This window comes from Cyphellophora attinorum (genome assembly GCF_001299255.1).
Source record: "Cyphellophora attinorum strain CBS 131958 chromosome Unknown Contig48, whole genome shotgun sequence".
NCBI lineage: Eukaryota > Fungi > Ascomycota > Eurotiomycetes > Chaetothyriales > Cyphellophoraceae > Cyphellophora > Cyphellophora attinorum.
Window position 1 is genome coordinate 2,633 of NW_017253276.1, and position 16,614 is coordinate 19,246.

Genomic DNA, 16,614 nt, shown 5'->3' on the forward strand with positions numbered 1-16,614 from the left:
TGTGAATTGGGTGCATGCAAGTGAGTTGGGGCCGCTGCGTCGCGCGGTCTCCGCTAGGCGTCTGCTGGGCGTCTAGCCTCGCCTCCGAGCGGGCGTTGTTTCCCGCAATCGAGGCCATCGACTGTATGCTCAGTATGGACTGCCGTGTGGTTGCTGGGGAACTCTGCTTGTGGTGATCAGATCAGAGTTTCCACCCGTTAATAGCACATTTCAGCCAGGGCTCTTGCTTTGCCTCTTCTTAATCTGCTTCTCCTCCTCAACACGCCTCAGATGCTTCAGCCAGCACTCCCTCCACTTGTCCGCCGCGAAGTCCACCCAGAAGAACCTTTTGATCGCCGCCTCCATACCCGCCCAGGAGCGCGCGAAAGTTTCCCGCGCCAGGAGGAGATCCACAAGCTTCTTGACATGCGGCTGCAACTCAATGCACCTGTCGGACGCCTCAACGGCTACCATCGTTAAATACGCCACGTGTTCTCGTTCAGGTATCCTGTGCTTCTTTTTGCTGCTTGCGACTTTGTCAAACTGCTCGCCTAGCGTGACGATGCGGTCCAGAAAGGATTGATCCATGCGCGAAAATCGTGCGTGGAAAGAGCGCATGCCGGTGATGACGATGCCGAAGCATACGGCTTCTTCGACGCGTGAGCCGTCGGGCGGTTTGGAGGAGGCCATGCATCGTCGAGCGGCACCAATCTGGCGGTGTGGAGCTGGTGTTCGTTCAGCGGGATCGGCGGTGAGCCATTCACGTAATGAGATGATAGTCGCCATGGTCTCCAAGCTCAGCTGGCCGTGCATGGCGATTTGAGCGTAGCCTTCGGGGAGTCGGGCGATCAGGCCGCACATTTGTGCTGGGAAAGGGTGACCACAGTACTTCAGGTCAGGCAGCTCTGGCGCAGTAGATTCTGATAGCTGATCACCCAAGTTGGTCACGTTTCCGAAATCGACGGAGGCTTTCAGGGCGGGAGGCAAGTCGGTGTTCTCGAGCCCGCCACGCATCTCGATCATCTTCAGAAGACCTCCGTAGTGGGCTTTACCGATCTCATCTTCTCCATAGCGCCATGAGTTGTCGACCAGAAGAAATGTGGTTAAGATTGATGCATCGTCAGCTCTGGTCGCTGGGTCCTTCAAGCGCTCGTAAAGCAGTTGTGTAGCCTTTCCTCGGTGGTAGAGCACAGGTGCAGATGGATCAGTTGAGCCCGTGTTTGCGACCTCGTCGTATGCTCGAGCGAACGCTACGACAGCATGAAACACTGCATCGTGTTGGAACCCCATCTGCATGAATGCCGCGGCTTTCGGGGAAAAGCCATCTTTGTGCACAGTCCCAGGCACAGCATTCACACCTATCTCTTTGACCAGAAAGTCCAGCGCCCGGTGGACAGTAGGTGTATTGGAAGGGTAGCACGCGAATGGATTCCCTCTAAGTCCTCCTGTATGGATAGTGTCTGCTTCGGGGCTGGGCCACGAGAGACTTCTCACAGACCGGTAGTCTTCCGAGGACTCGGTCTTTGCTTGTTCTGGTGTCTGATCTGGTTCCGTACTGCTTTGCTTCGCGTCCTCCGGTTTGGGCTTCCTCTTGACATACTTCCTTTTCGTCAAGATCTTATTGGCATCAACTAGCTTCCATGCGCGGGTCGGTCGTGTAGGAAGCGACGGTTGGGAGGCATATCGTGGTCTCGTCACGGGGAGCCGGGTCGCGAGTTGAGTCTGGTCTACTGGCCGAGGCGGCGCTGAACTTGCCTTTGCGTCGCCCAGCATATGTGGTGGTTGAATTGCACGTTGTACTAGCATCTGGAGACCGCTTCAAGTGCTGATCGGCGCCGATGGTTCATATTGAGGTTGACCGCAGGACTTTTGAAGGCCCGAGCGGTCTTGGAATTGACCGCCTTCGCTTGCGAAAATCGCTACACCATACGTAGATGATAGAGCCGCTCACTTGGGAGATAGAGCTGCAGAGGTGAGCGAGACTTGGCTCTGATTGCTGGTTCTACGCGATACTGATGTCGCATTCCTCTTGCACGTCGAAGATGCTGCAGACCGGTTCGCGAGCCCGGCGAAAGGGAAGGGCTTGCCTAATAAAGGGCGGTTGAAGCTTTGTTAGTATGCCCATTGACATGAAAGGTGCCGGGATGCAGCACTCGTAAATGCCAGGTTCCCGGCGCCAACGTCGTCATCGGCCAGGTCTAATTCAGCCCTAACCGACCATCCAATAGGCGGTTCGTCTGACCTAGACCTTGAGTGATCAGACAGTCGCGCGAAATTCATCAACATCGCAAGATAGTTGCTCGTGGAAGAACCTCGACACTGGCGCGTTGCGTTGCTGGCGCCTTCCTCACGAAACACTTAACTCAACGCCCCTTCCTGATCAGCGCGCACATGAGGTAGCTTCTCACCTCGAGTTTGTTCTAAATCTTAAGTTGTGCCAATTGCACCTCGGAAGGTCCATCCGCTAGCAAAAGGCCATCTCAGATCCTCAATGGCTGACTCGTAAGCTAGCCCCCAACAACAGTCGACTGCAGATCATGATTTTCTGTGCACTCGCGACAGACTAGGTCTGGTGCTTACCTCATAGCCGTTTTGTTCAAAGACCGCGGATTGGACGTTAGACGACGAGTCCACATTCTCAGAGGAAACTCCCGAGTTCCATATTACGTAGGAGCCATGAGAGTGACCGGTCGATGTCGACATCCACGCGCACATGTCGTCGCGCTGCTGTTCTTCATCAGTGCGATCCAAGGGCTGTGCACTTCGCGGAACATTGCGATCATACTTCAGACCATTGCTACTCTGCCCCGAGCGCCATGCAGACAGACTTTTCGGACAGACCCAGATCAATCGACGCGTGATGCGTACAGCTTAAGTTGTGGTTTGGAAGTCTCGCGATTTGTTCGGCATTTCTTACTTCTTTGCAGCGTCTACACAGCAGGCTGCACACGCCTCTTCTCAGGGTTGGCACATACTTGGGTATCGAGCAGCCGTTATCAGTGCCTGGTCAGTACACAAATGCCAAGCGGTATCGAATTCTTGTGAAAGGCGAGGGAATGCGTTGGCAATGGGAGCACCTGTGAACAGTCTCCAGACCTGTTCGATCTGGTCCCCACCTTTACTCGATGGCATCGAGTAACACAAAAATCGAATCCCCCACATCTCCAATCAATGGTAGGTCCAAGCATTTGAAGTTCAAACTAGAACCATGGCATATTTTTCACGCGACTTCTCATTCGGCGGAATCTCCTCCAGCGGCTCATATCTGGTGAAGCCTTCTCTTGGTCTGCTTGGCCCGCTGTGCCTCCTCCTCTCTATCTCTTGGCACACGAAGGGTACGATGGCACACGAGTAGGATATAACTTTCTCAATGGCACCCAACGGTAGGAGTGGCTGCCCTTTCAGCATTGTACCCAGCCGTACGAGTTTCCCGCAGAGATGGCAGCGTACGATGAATATCCGTCACAACCCACAAAGGCGTCCTCGTCTTGGGTGAGGAGACTGGTCAGTAGCAAGCACGAGTGTTCGCAAACCGCACACTGACATGTATTCAGGAAACGGCCGCCGAGCCAGGCCTCTCAAGCAAGCAGCTGTTCCTCACAAACCATGACTTGAAGCCTGTCGAGCCGGCACGGCGCCAATGGAGGCACATCTCCTTCGTCAATTTTTGGATTGCCGACTCTTTCAACATCAACACATGGATGATTGCTGCCTCGTCGCTGCAAAGCGGCTTGAGCTGGTGGCAAGCATGGATCTGCGTCTGGGTCGGATACTCGATTGCTGGCTTCTTCATCGTCTCAACGGGTCGCATAGGCGCTACGTACCATATCGGGTTTCCTGTGGTCAATCGTGCTTCCTTCGGCATCTGGGGTTCCCTTTGGCCCGTCCTCAACCGAGCAGTCATGGCTTGCATCTGGTACGGTGTACAGTCGTAAGTTTCACCACCTCGCTGGATGAATAATGTCCACTGACGGAAGGCAGATGGATTGGAGGACAATGTGTGTTCTTAATGATCGCCAGTATCTGGCCTTCATTCGGTCAGAGTCCGAACCTGACCAGAGAACTGTCCATGGGTGCTACCGTCAACTATTTCGTCGGTTTTATTCTGTTCTGGCTGGGATCGCTTCCATTCATATGGTTCCCAGTTCACAAGATTCGCCACCTGTTCACGGTCAAGGCTATCGTCTCTCCCATTGGCGGCATCTGCTTGTTGATCTGGTGCTGCGTCCGAGCCGGAGGTGTTGGCCCGATCGTGCGGCAGGGCGCCACTGCGACTGGTTCCAACCTAGCTTGGGCTGTCATCGGTGGTATCATGGCCAGCATCTCTAACTTCGCAACACTCATCGTCAACGATCCTGACTTTGCAAGATTTGCAAAGACTCCTGGTGCTGCGCTGTGGCCGCAAGGGATCACCATTCCGGTGGGCTTTGGTCTGACTTCGTTCATCGGAATCATCGCAGGCAGTGCCAGTGCTGTGATCTACCCGGACCTTGGTGCAGTCTGGAACCCTCTGGACTTGATGCGGCAATTCATCACGAATGGGAATCCTGAGAGCGGTGTAGGCAGTGCTGGAGATCGCGCCGGGGTATTCTTGATCGCAGCGACATTCGTTGTGGCGCAACTGGGCGTCAACATCGCGGCCAACTCGATCTCCGCTGGTACTGATTTGACTGCGCTGCTGCCTCGCTTCATCAATATTCGACGAGGAGGGTATATTTGTGCTGTGATCGGTATTGTCATCTGTCCGTGGTAAGTCTGTCCTGTTATCGCCGAGCTCCTGGTCCAGGCTGACTGACACTGTCCAAATAGGCAATTTCTCACAAGCGCATCCAACTTCACCACGTACCTATCAGCCTACTCCGTCTTCCTCTCCAGCATCGCAGGGCCTATGATCATCGACTACTACTTTGTCCGCAAGGGCTACCTCCAAATCCGTGACCTCTACAACGCCGACAGCGATGGCCCGTACTACGGCAAGTTCGGCATCCAGTGGCGCGGCTACATCGCCTACATCTGCGGTATCCTCATCAACGTCGTTGGCTTCGCTGGTGCTGTCGGTACTGAGGTACCCATCGGCGCGACCTACATCTATCGCCTCAACTTCTTCACCGGGTTCATTGTTTCTGGTGGGGTGTACTATACCTTATGTCGGGTCTTCCCACCGCCGGCACTTAGCCCGACGGGGCGGTGGATGGAGGTTGGGGATTTTGAGGATCCGAGTCTGGTGGTTGGGGCGGACGAGGAGAGTGTGGCTGCGGGCCGCGTGTCGTCTGGGATGGAGAGTCCGGAGAGGGGAGAGAAGAAGTGGTGGAGTATTCGCAGTCGGAAGCTGTAGGCTCTGACTATGATATGGCTAGACTGACCATATACTGGCATGGATTCGGCTGGGACGAACGTCCACCTTTTATGAAACGGTTCGTCGATCGGACATACAGGGTGAGATCATATACAGCTTCTAGCATATGAGAATAGTAGATGTAGACTGATTCTTCCCAGGTCTCTACCGCCAGATTCTTGCAACACTTACCACGGACTCGGAGATCACTGATGGCTCTACGGTCACTTCAATACCTCGGCGTTCTGGAAACAGCGGCTGCTGGACTACAAGACCTCATCGCCCTACACACCTGCAGAAAGACGCTTCAATGAAGACTTCCTGATAGGGGCGGCTTGGCACTTGCCAAAAGCTCTCTCCGACTTAAGGGCGGTGTTTATACTGCGAAGACAGCCTCTGGACTTTAGCATCGAATTCCCGTCTCCATCCTTCATCCGTTCTATCCCACCCCATCCCATCCCATTCTATCTCAATCCATTCTCGCCCAGACTTGACTCGTCTCGAGCCCGTCACGAGTCTTTCCGCCAAGCTTCTCCAGCGCGGAGTAAGCAATAAGCGGAAAGCAAATTCTGGGGCAAGACGGATCAGATCGGCACCTGATGTCCCAAAATTGTGGTACCACGGCGCGAAATATCGGAAACCGCCCATGGTCGGCCCCGCGTCCAGCGTTTGATCGGGGATCAGATCCGTGGAACCCGCATTATCCTGGCAACACCTCGTTACGGGCACTGAAAGCGCGGAGACGTACCTGGTCAGGTCAGGTGCTGGCTGAACACGGCTCTCGCATAGTCGAACACGAGGACGGCATGGCCACGATGCTGGACAGCTATCGAGATCTGGACCTCGTAGCATTTACTATAAAGCACTACTTCCTTGAACATGGCCCCTCAGGAGAAGTGACCAGCATCTACCTCGACATTCATGGTCGTTGATCAAGAGCCAAGACAAGTCAATCATCACACAGACGTCGAACAGCCAGACACCGACCTGGACTATAACCTGAACAACATCAACGCCAACTCTAGGACTAGTTCCGCAGACACTACCTCCATGGCTACCGAACCAGCGCATGGCAAGCTCGACGCTGAGCTTGCTGAGATCGAAGGCTCAGACCAAGATGCCATGGAATCGTGGACGCCCGAAGAAGAGAAAAAGCTCGTCCGAAAAATAGATCTATTTCTTCTCCCCACCATATGGTTGATGTACGTGCATGCAACCCCTCCGTCAGCTGTTCTGGATCTAATGCTTGCCGCACAGGTATCTTTTCAGCTATATGGACCGGACGAACATTGGCAACGCACGCCTGGCAGGAATGGCTGACGACTTGAGTCTGTCCTCGAATCAATACAGCATATCTTTGGTCGTGTTTTTTGTAACTTACGTCGTGTTCGAGGCTCCTTCGAACATGATCTTGGTTAGATGGAAGCCGTCTCTCTATTTGCCGACAATTATGGCCATCTGGGGGGCTCTGACTTGCGTCATGGCTGCGGTCAATACATTCGAGCATCTCGTCGTTCTACGGATCTTCGTTGGCGTCTTCGAGGCTGGCTTCGCTCCAGGCATTCTCTTGATCATCAGCTCATGGTAAGCCTTCAACTCTAATGCGCTCTGAAGCAACAAGAGCTGACAGTGTGTCTAGGTACAAGAAAGAAGAACAATCCAAGCGATTCGCTGTGTACATCAGCGCAGCTGTCCTCTCCGGTGCCTTTGGAGGTCTTCTGGCCGGCGCAATCACTGGCGGCCTCGAAGGCGCGCACGGAATCCGTGGATGGAAGTGGCTGTACATCGTCGAAGGTGTTGCCACGATCGGCTTCGCAGGGATCGCCGCCTTCCTCCTCCTGGACTTTCCCGCCAACTCCAGCCGTTTGACCGATCGAGAACGTTACATCGCGACCATGCGCCTCAAGGCCGACAACGTCAATGTCCGCTCGGACCCTAACGAAGTCATGGGCAAGCGCAAGTCTATCGTCATGGCCTGCAAAGACTGGAGAATGTGGGCTCTGATCGTCGGCTACATGGTCATCGTTGGGTCTGCCACATTGTCCTACTTCTACCCTACGCTCGTCAATGGTCTCGGCTATACGGACCGAATCACTGCTCAGTATATGACAACACCCATCTTCGCTGTGGCTTTTGTGACCACACTTGTCACAGGCTGGTTCTCCGACCGGATCGTCAGCTATCGTGGCTACGTGATTGCGGGATGGCTGACGGTCTCATGGGTCACTGGGGTTGTGGTCTGTACTGTCTTCAACTTCACGGCTCGGTACGCCATGTTGGTTATTATGGCTGCGGGAATCTGGGCTGCCAACGCTCTCAGTTTGAGTTATGCGTCAAGCACCTTTGGCGATATGCCTGCTGAAGTTCGCGCTATTGCCTTGGCCTTGGTCAATGCATTTGGCAACTTGGTAAGTTCTCTGCGTCGACGCTTGCCAGTGCGAGACGACTAACGTGTTCTACAGGCCCAAATTTATGGAGCATACCTCTTCCCGATCGAGGATAAGCCGCAGTACATTATGGGATTCGGCGTTATCACTGCCTTGTTGGGTCTGGGAGTGGTGCTATATGCTGGCTTGAACACCATACTACGGAGACGAAAGAACTAAATGTGAGCCTTTAGGGGACGGGACTGTGTTGGTGCACGTTGACTCGTGTGCCAGGCAACTACTTAGATCTTTCCAAGCATTCATTCGGAGAATTCGCACTTCGAACTCTCGCGATGATAAATTCGAGCGCAGACATCCATAGATAGCCAAGTGCTCGCTTCGGGGCCTCTTCGTGTGGGGATGCCCCCAGAAGGCCAAGCCCAGACGGTGCCGAGCATGCCCGGAATTGGAATGATCGATCCTCGAACATCCCGACCAGCTCCAGCTCCAGCTCCAGGTCCATCTTGAACGCTTCCTCGTTACGTGCACCATTCCCGCTCCCGGGTGACTGGGTCGGCCTGGCCGGCAATCGTGCCCGACTCACGATCAGCTGTTACGGGCTTCCGTGCGAAGGCAGCATCGAGTTGACGCAGAGCCACAAGGATGGTGTCGCGTTTTCTCTCCGATCGGGTGGGCGAAAGGTGTTTTTGGCGGAGTATAGTCCGGGGGAAAGTGTATATGAAGCAAGTAAAATGAGCGAGCATCTTGTGTTCGACCAGCAAAGAACACTCACAACGCAAGGAGGACCTCAACGCATACACTTGCAGTGACTTGCCATCCTACGAAGCACCATCTCAAGCCTACAGAGCAACCTAACGCACCATGCCACCAATTGCAATCGATCCCGAGCAAAGCAATAGCTCACCACCCCCAACCCAGAACCCTTCCGCCACCACAGACGCTCCAGTATTGCCTTCATCGCCGACCACACCTCTTTCAACACGCCCCGCTGATGACCACCACTGGCGGATTACGCTCGAGGGCAAGGTCATTGCCATTACCGGCGCCAATAGGGGCATCGGCCTCGGGATCGCAGAGGTCTGCCTCGCCAACGACGCCGCGATCATCTACAGCCTGGACCTGTATGCCCCAGGCCCAGAGTTCGCCGCCCTCCAGAAACGACTAGGTACTGCTCGTCTGCAATACATCCAGTGCGATGTCACCTCAGAAGAGTCCGTCACCGCCGCCATCGACACGATAATCGAAAGGTCAGGCGCGATCCACGGCATGGTCGCCAACGCCGGAATGACAAAGCACCAGCCCGCTCTCAACTTCTCCCGCGCCCAGCTCGACGACCTCTTCAACCTGAACGTCTATGGCGCCTACTTCTGCGCCACAGCCGCCGCGCGTGCCTTCCAACGGCTGGGCGTCAAGGGCTCAATCGTCTTTACCGCCTCCATGACAAGCTACCGGCCGAACCGAGCCGCGCCGTCCGCGCCGTACGGAGGCACCAAGGCTGCGGTGCGGAACATGGCGCATACTTTGGCCATGGAGTGGGCGCATAGTGGGATCAGGGTCAATTCGGTGAGTCCGGGGTTTGTGAAGACGGCTATGACCTACTATGTTGAGAAGAGCCCGGATTGGGCTGATAAGATGCGGTACTATGGTGGCATGCCGCGGTTAGCGGAGCCGAGGGAGCTGGGTGGTGCGTATGTGTATTTGTTGTCGGAGGGTGCGAGTTATACGACTGGGATTGACTTGCCGATTGCTGGGATTGTTGGCGCGTGGTAGGCTGGTAGACAGAGCTCAGAGGGGTGACGTTGTCAAAATGATCGTCGAACTGCTGAGCATTTCAGATGTGGTCTAACAATGCGCAACATGAGTATGTGTTGAGAACACTCGCAGGAACGCCGGTTTCCAAGGCGTCCTGCGGCCCTTGAACGTTTTCATAGTCCGTGACGACTGAAGATGCCACTGCACTTGATTTCCAACATGGCGAAGCTCATATATATACGACTATAGCGTGAGGAATGCTAGATTTGGAGTGGGCGATGGAATCCTACTTGCCTACACCTATACTCTGACAGCTGCTGTCGTCAAGGGTTTCAACGACGGCAGGAGACCAGGCTGTCAGTACTTGTCGCGCCCCAATGGGTGAAGCTGTATGCATCAGCCTTCGAGATGTGAAGTCTCATGCAATGCATTTGATGATACCGAATGTTGTACTCTGGATACACCGTGCGCTGCTACACCGGGGCAGGCGTCACTCGAGGCTTGGCGTTCAGAAAATCAATTTTGATAAGGTAGCTCTTGCTGTTCGTGCTGATTTCCATGTTTCGACAACATTACTACGATGAGGAGCTCGCGCATTCCGAGTCACTGGGTCCGATCGATCGGCAGAATGTCAATGCCACACGACGTTTTTAGGTCTGGCGCAAGCGTGCTGTCGTTGTCCAGCAAATGGAATGCCTGATGTGCACCCGTCAAACTGGTGATGCGAAACGCCTCTTCCATTCATCGAGACTCAACATGTCATCGATATCCTGACCAAAGAGGAAGGCACAATGAAACGGCGAAAATGGCAATCCCCGAGCTGTTGGTAAGATGAATATTTGCGATGAATAATGGAATCGCTTGGGAAGCCGAGCCTTGGCCGGGAGTCCTTCAGTTTCTTGGGCTCTGGTATCTCCTCTTGGCAATGGAGCAGAGAAGATAAGGAGTGATATGGCGAAGACTTTCCGCCCTTTTGCGCAGTCTGTGTACCTTGACGGACAGCAGACATACTCCTGGCGCATGAGAGCTTCAATGCTGCTCAGCAGCGATGCGCTCTCGTCGCCATTCTCCGAGACACCGTCTATCTGGCTCCGGGGAAGATCCAGGCTCCAGGGGTCTCCGGGGCCCAAACCTTGGCTTGCGGGGGAAGCATTCACACAAGCCCAGCCACAGCGACTTGGCACTACAGCGGATCTTTACCAGAGCAGCAAAACGCCGAAACGGTTGCTGGAAGGCTACCATCCTACTGGTCCGCGTACTATATGCAACTCGATGGGATGTCCACTGCCATGTGGTCGAAGGGTCGAGCTGTTATCACATCCGAGGCAGGGGAATACAGCAACAAATGGTCTGGACGTTGGATTAGAGATAGGGCAAGACGTGGGCATTCTACAAATAGTCGGCGCGCCCATCTGTATCACCCCTTTGACACGTCGCGCGACTTGACTTAACCCTTCACCATGGACGACATCAAAGAGCCACCCATCGCTGAGGTCACGAAGGAGGTTGACGAGAATGTACCTCCACATCCAGATGCAGGGCTATCGGAGGAAGAGCGAGCGAAGAAGGTGCGTGGCTATTTGTCTTGCCAACACCATTGGCTCATTCACTTCTAGGACAGAGCCCTTGTGTGGAAAATCGATATGTACCTGGTGCCATGGTTAGGTGATCCCCCTAGGAGATAAGATCAGTTATTGAGGCGTGTGACAGGTTATGTCTGCTGTACCTCGTCAGCTTCCTGGACAGGACAAACATAGGCAATGCCCGCATTATTGGTCTCGAGAGAGATACTAAGATCACTCCCGGTCAATACAACCTGGCCCTAGCGATCTTCTTCATAAGCTACAGCATCTTCGAGCCCCCTTCTAACGTCCTTCTGAAGAAGCTGCAACCACGGATATGGATCTCGTCGATCGTCGTCGTATTCGGTATCTGCTGCATGTGTATTGGCTTTGTCGAGAACTTTGGCGGGCTCGTAGCCACTAGGTGGTTCCTTGGTATGGCTGAGGCAGGCCTATTCCCAGGCTGCCAATTCTACTTGTCTTGCTGGTACCGAAGGGGAGAGTTCGGCTTGAGGTCAGCTATTTTCTTCTCCAGTGCAGCAGCAGCAGGATCGTTCGGAGGCCTCCTGGCTGCTGGCATCGCGGAGATGGACGGCGTTGCTGGTAAAGCTGGGTGGAGATGGATCTTCATCCTAGAAGGCATCGTGACGGTAGTGATCGGAGCTGCGTCTTACTTCATGGTCCGCGACTTCCCCGACCAAGCCAAGTTCCTGAGCCAGGAAGACCGACTGCGAGTCTACTACCGCCTGAAGGACGATCAACAAGCTTCTGCAGAGCACGAGAGCTTTAAGTGGTCCTCAGTCAGGGAGGCCCTCAAGGACTGGAAGACGTGGACTACCGCAAGCATGTTCATGGGCAATGGCTGTTCTCTGTATGCCGTGTCGCTGTCACTACCTACCATTGTGCGACAACTAGGGTACTCCTCAACGAAAGCACAGCTACTTACGGTTCCGCCATACTTTGTGGCCGCCTGTTGCACGGTACTAGTGTCGTGGATTGCTGATCGCACACGCCAGCGCGGCTACTGTACCATGGCCACCTCCGGAACCGGTATACTTGGATTCATCCTACTGATGTCTCCTGTATCTTCCGGCGTCAAGTACTTCGCATTGTACCTCGCTGCCGGTGCGATCTACCCATGTGTGCCGCTAACGATTGCTTGGACGGCGAACAACACCAACGGCACTTTCAAGAGAGCAATTGTTATGGGCATCGTCATCGGATGGTCCAACATGCAGGGCGTCATTGGCTCGAACGTATATCAGACAAAGGACGCCCCACGCTTTCTTCCCGGTCACGGCATCTGCATGGGATTCCTTGCAGTCTTCTTATTTGGTGGCTCGATCGTGCACAGGTTTCTGCTTGTGCGCGAGAACGCTGCCAAAGTGGCCGGCAAGAGGGATCACCTTGTACAGGGCAAGTCAGCCGCAGAAATTGCGTTGATTGGCGACAGGAGGTATGTTTGGTGTTCTCAGGCTTCAGCGCGCTCCAAATTTGCTAACATAAACACAGGCCTGACTTCCTGTACACTCTGTAGACCAGTCAGTTAGGGAACATCAGAAGGCTCGAAGTATGGTCAAATGACTGTTGAGAAGCGTCGATATTGATCAACGAAGAAGTTCGCTGCTTCCCTTACGGCAGTCTCCCGACTTGACCATAGAGCTACATATCCTTCTTAACGTTGCGCGAAAGTGTTCCTGGCGTCTTCCACGTGGACTTTTGATTCGCGTTCCCCGGCGGTAATATGCCCGAAGCGCAGATCATGGACAGCTCTGACAACGAGTCGAACGATTGACTATCATCATTGGAATGCGAGCGGATGTCCTCTTGCAAACAAGTTCATGCTCGCTTACAGTAGTGCCCCGCCAGATACAACCTCACAATCCATGACCATTGTGCTGACCGAGGTAGATTTTGGGTTCCGACCAATGATTATCATCGCCAAGGTGTGCTGTTGCCACACTTCACGAACCACGCGAACTCCCCTGGTCCGCCAACTTCTGCGTGATGCGCGGGATCACCAGCCACATGCCGCTATACAATAGACCCAAGAGGTACATATCTGGAACTACGGCTATCTGTACTTCCCGACTTTGCGCAGGCGAGTGATCCCATCCTTCTGTCATGTCTTACTTGACGTCTTGAGCTCTGCGCGTCGTTAGACGATTGTGGGCGACAGTTGTTGTTGTGCGTCACGATGGTCGCCACTTATGGCTGGGATCGCTGGCTTTCGCTCGTCCTTGCGATAGCGGTCAGTCTATCAACACTCTCCTCTTCCGCAGCTTCGGCCGCTGTGCTATCAGCATCGGCATCAGACCGAAGTACCGCCGAGCAAGAGCCCATCGTTCACCCTTCGTTTCGAGCGATGATAGTCGGCGACTCCATGTCCCAAGGCAAGGACGGTCAATACACCTGGCGCTATCGCTTCTGGCAATACCTACGATCCTCAGTTTCCGTCGTCACGCCTCAGTTCGTCGGCCCTTTCAATGGCACCTTCCTCGATGACCATAATCCAAACACCGTCTTCCACATGAAAGGCAAGTATGCCGCCGGTGTTGACCCAGAGTTTCTGGCCGGCTCTTGCGCCCACGCCTCTGCATGGGGTCGGCCCCTGAGCTGGAGCGAGCTGACGATCGCCGGCTGGGTCAAAGTCCACCAGCCAGACTGGGTGTTGCTGATGATGGGTTTCAATGACCTGTCGTGGATGGGTGCGGCTGCCGATGAACTCATGGAGCACTTCGAGAAGTTCGTCGACAACGCCAGAGATGTCAAAAGTGATCTGAGGTTCATGGTAGCGACTGTCCCGCACCAGAACTGGCTAAGTCGGTGACTCGTGAGCATCTTGTGAATGTGACGGAACAGTATAATCGCAGGTTGATCGGGAACATCACCAGGATCGAGCACAAGGGTGAGCCAAGCAGTATGATCAAACTGGTGCATCTCAATCGTGTTTACGGCTGTCAGCCCGATTACTGTCCAGACGGGTGGGATGGGCTGCATCCGAACGAAGACGGCGAATGGGATATCGCCCGTGCTTTCTCGATAGCGATGGTCGAGATGGGCCTAACAGAAAAGGCCATCGGAAACTGCCTCATCGACTGACATGCTCGGACAACATTCGCAACGTTGTCGATAAGCCATGTCGTGCCTCACGTCGATTGCCTTGGGGTTAACTTGCAGGTGTGAAATCCGGCAACAGAGTGCTGCAAGGCTCACTACATCAGCACAGGTCGTGATTTGCAGCATTCTCTCGACGACCACATTGATGGACCGAGCAATTTGGACATATGGTACTGGGACTCTGGTACGAAAGCCGCCTAAGAGAGTCACTCTCCTCGGTACTTCCCACTCATCCTCCCCTCCCGGGTCCAGATATTCATACCCATCTTCCGACCCCTCAGCACAGGCAGTCCCGCATGTACGGTCCTTTCGTCACCCACTCTGGCCTTTCCGCCTTTTGTTGGTAGCAAGTTCACCCAGAACACTGCACTCCCCTCCACAGGCCGAAACGTCAACCCATTCTCCCAAGGCTCATTACAGTCAATCCACTTGCACCACTCCTCCTCACGCTTCGCCCTCTCAGTCGCGTTTGGCCCCCCGGGAGGCCCGAGTCCCATAGCTGGATCACGAAACACGCCTGTGCCGAGGCCTTCCCCGTGCCTCTCAGCACCAGGCGCATCCAAGAATGGGAACCGAGTCCCACCGCCGATAATGTCGTCGCTGACCTCGACGTACGCGAAGAAGCTGCTCAGTCGATTGCCGCCGTGCTCCTCCCAGGTCGCCTGAGATGGACTCGTGAACCAGTCCGTGTGCTCGTGGTACTGCTGTCCGGCGCCGTACTTGACCAGTTGCAGCGGCTCGATATGGGCTGGATCCAGGGATAGCGACTGGAATTGACGGGCTCGCTCGGTAATGCATCTGACGTGCGGCGATGAGTTGGCGGATAATGATGTGGACGACGAAGTGCGAGTGGTGGCGTTAGAGGATTGTGCGCCGGAGGAGTCGGCGACTGAGGAGCGCTCGAATGCGCTGAGTGGCGTGGATTGCAAATGGGATATCTCGGATGTGCTGAGGAAGGAGGGAATATAGATTACTAGTGGCGAGAGCGATATCAGATGTGTGGTATAGGTGTGTGGCGGACATAGATCAGGGTTTCTTGCGTCGGCGAGAGGCTCCTGGGTCGCTTTCGCGACACTCAGTCTGGGCAAGTGCGCGGCCATAAGGCCGCGGTGAGAGTCCTGAGCATGATCGCTATGATGATCACAGGCGCGTCACAGGCAATCAATGTGGTCGACTTTGCACAGCTGCTAGCAACGTCTTCACGACGACAACGATGACCTGTACCCCATCTGCTTATCGCAGGGAGCATAGTAAGCCTGTGGTATGCATTCGAAAGAGGCTTGGCGCAAGGGGCCAAGGCCGCGTCTCCTGAAACCAGGGTACTACCACGATGTGTTTCAGCGTGTTTCATGGCCGACGAGCAGCAATGATGCGCGACTGTTGAGTAATGAGATGACTGAATGCTGACTGCATTCTGTGATGGGACAGGATTGCAAATGCATCGCCTTTTCGTCCTCGTCGTCGTTGGCTCTGCTGGTGTTGGACAACGAAGATGTTGCCGACCATGATACTTAGGAGCTACAGCGTTTCGATCACCTTGCTGAGCTCACTTGCGTGGCTGGCTCGGGCCGAGAGTGCTCTCCAACAGTACATCAGTCTGGAAGACTTCGATGCGGCTCTGCAAGCAGATCAGCCTCTACTGATATCATGTAAGGACGTCCAGTATCGTATGCTGGCCCATAGACTAATTTGATACAGTCCAAACGGTAAGCGATTTCGTTCTCTTGTGTGGTGTCACTGGCTATCGGTAGGCAGAAATTGACGGCTCGATAGTCTCAGTCGTAAGTTGCGAGCCACGGATATACTACATGGTACTGACAAAGTAGATGTCAAACATGCGAGGAGGTGTCAGCAGCATTACGGACAGTGGCAGTCGCTCTTGAGGAGAGCACTCCAGCAAGTGTCAAAGCGCTTGTTGCAACTGTCGATTGCTGCAATGAGGCTTGGACAGACAGATGCTCACAGCTAGGCATTCACAGCTGGCCAACTATCCGAATCTTCGGACCTGATACAGAAACCGTGAGGTATAGGGGACCGCGAGATGCTGCAGCGTAGGAATGCTGTCCATTGTTGTGGCTAAGCTGACCATGTCAAGGATATACACCGCTCTAAAACGGCATACGAAGCCAGCAGTCAGGATCCTGAGTTCGGTCGAAGATCTGGAAGCATTTCTCGACTCTGACTCAAACATCGTGATCTCCTCGGGAATCGACAGTGGTCTGGAGACACTCACGTTGAGTATCGCTGACTCGTACCCCCGGCGACTCCTGGTGGGTGAAGTCAATGGATTCCTTACGGAGGCTCTTGGGCCGTCACCAGCTTTGCTATGTTATAAGCGGGCACAGTCGTCATACGCTCTCTTGAACCTTCGACGACCACTACCATGGTCACGACTAACCGGAGGGGACCTCAATGATGTCTCCAAGGTAGCCAGCTGGCTCGACTCGTGCGCGGAGCAAGCTGTTCATAGGTTCAATCG

General features: G+C 54.4%; 7 protein-coding genes across 7 annotated transcripts; 5 read left to right on the forward strand and 2 right to left on the reverse strand.

Annotated features, from left to right (window-relative positions):
• Positions 1-210: 210 nt before the first annotated feature.
• On the reverse strand, positions 211-1,752 carry AB675_2232 (uncharacterized protein; the record flags this gene model as incomplete). The annotated part of the gene is made up of 1 exon (XM_018142187.1): positions 211-1,752. The coding sequence occupies one exon, from the start codon at positions 1,750-1,752 to the stop codon at positions 211-213; it is 1,542 nt and encodes a 513-aa protein (XP_017994858.1).
• A 1,665-nt stretch (positions 1,753-3,417) lies between these two features.
• On the forward strand, positions 3,418-5,314 carry AB675_2233 (Uracil permease; the record flags this gene model as incomplete). The annotated part of the gene is made up of 4 exons (XM_018142188.1): positions 3,418-3,483; positions 3,534-3,910; positions 3,961-4,728; positions 4,789-5,314. The coding sequence occupies 4 exons, from the start codon at positions 3,418-3,420 to the stop codon at positions 5,312-5,314; spliced, it is 1,737 nt and encodes a 578-aa protein (XP_017994842.1).
• Positions 5,315-6,235: 921 nt separating this feature from the next.
• AB675_2234 (High-affinity nicotinic acid transporter) lies at positions 6,236-7,920 on the forward strand (the record flags this gene model as incomplete). The annotated part of the gene is made up of 4 exons (XM_018142189.1): positions 6,236-6,516; positions 6,572-6,898; positions 6,954-7,722; positions 7,777-7,920. 4 exons carry the CDS (start codon positions 6,236-6,238, stop codon positions 7,918-7,920), a joined length of 1,521 nt encoding a protein of 506 aa, XP_017994851.1.
• Positions 7,921-8,562: 642 nt separating this feature from the next.
• AB675_2235 (putative NADP-dependent mannitol dehydrogenase) lies at positions 8,563-9,471 on the forward strand (the record flags this gene model as incomplete). The annotated part of the gene is made up of 1 exon (XM_018142190.1): positions 8,563-9,471. The coding sequence occupies one exon, from the start codon at positions 8,563-8,565 to the stop codon at positions 9,469-9,471; it is 909 nt and encodes a 302-aa protein (XP_017994857.1).
• Positions 9,472-10,913: 1,442 nt separating this feature from the next.
• AB675_2236 (putative transporter) lies at positions 10,914-12,552 on the forward strand (the record flags this gene model as incomplete). Its single annotated transcript, XM_018142191.1, has 4 exons — positions 10,914-11,021; positions 11,070-11,113; positions 11,164-12,471; positions 12,528-12,552. 4 exons carry the CDS (start codon positions 10,914-10,916, stop codon positions 12,550-12,552), a joined length of 1,485 nt encoding a protein of 494 aa, XP_017994838.1.
• Positions 12,553-13,212: 660 nt separating this feature from the next.
• AB675_2237 (uncharacterized protein) lies at positions 13,213-14,117 on the forward strand (the record flags this gene model as incomplete). Its single annotated transcript, XM_018142192.1, has 2 exons — positions 13,213-13,760; positions 13,811-14,117. The coding sequence occupies 2 exons, from the start codon at positions 13,213-13,215 to the stop codon at positions 14,115-14,117; spliced, it is 855 nt and encodes a 284-aa protein (XP_017994825.1).
• A 224-nt stretch (positions 14,118-14,341) lies between these two features.
• On the reverse strand, positions 14,342-15,235 carry AB675_2238 (Prolyl 4-hydroxylase subunit alpha-3; the record flags this gene model as incomplete). Its single annotated transcript, XM_018142193.1, has 1 exon — positions 14,342-15,235. The coding sequence occupies one exon, from the start codon at positions 15,233-15,235 to the stop codon at positions 14,342-14,344; it is 894 nt and encodes a 297-aa protein (XP_017994831.1).
• Between the last annotated feature and the right edge of the window lie 1,379 nt (positions 15,236-16,614).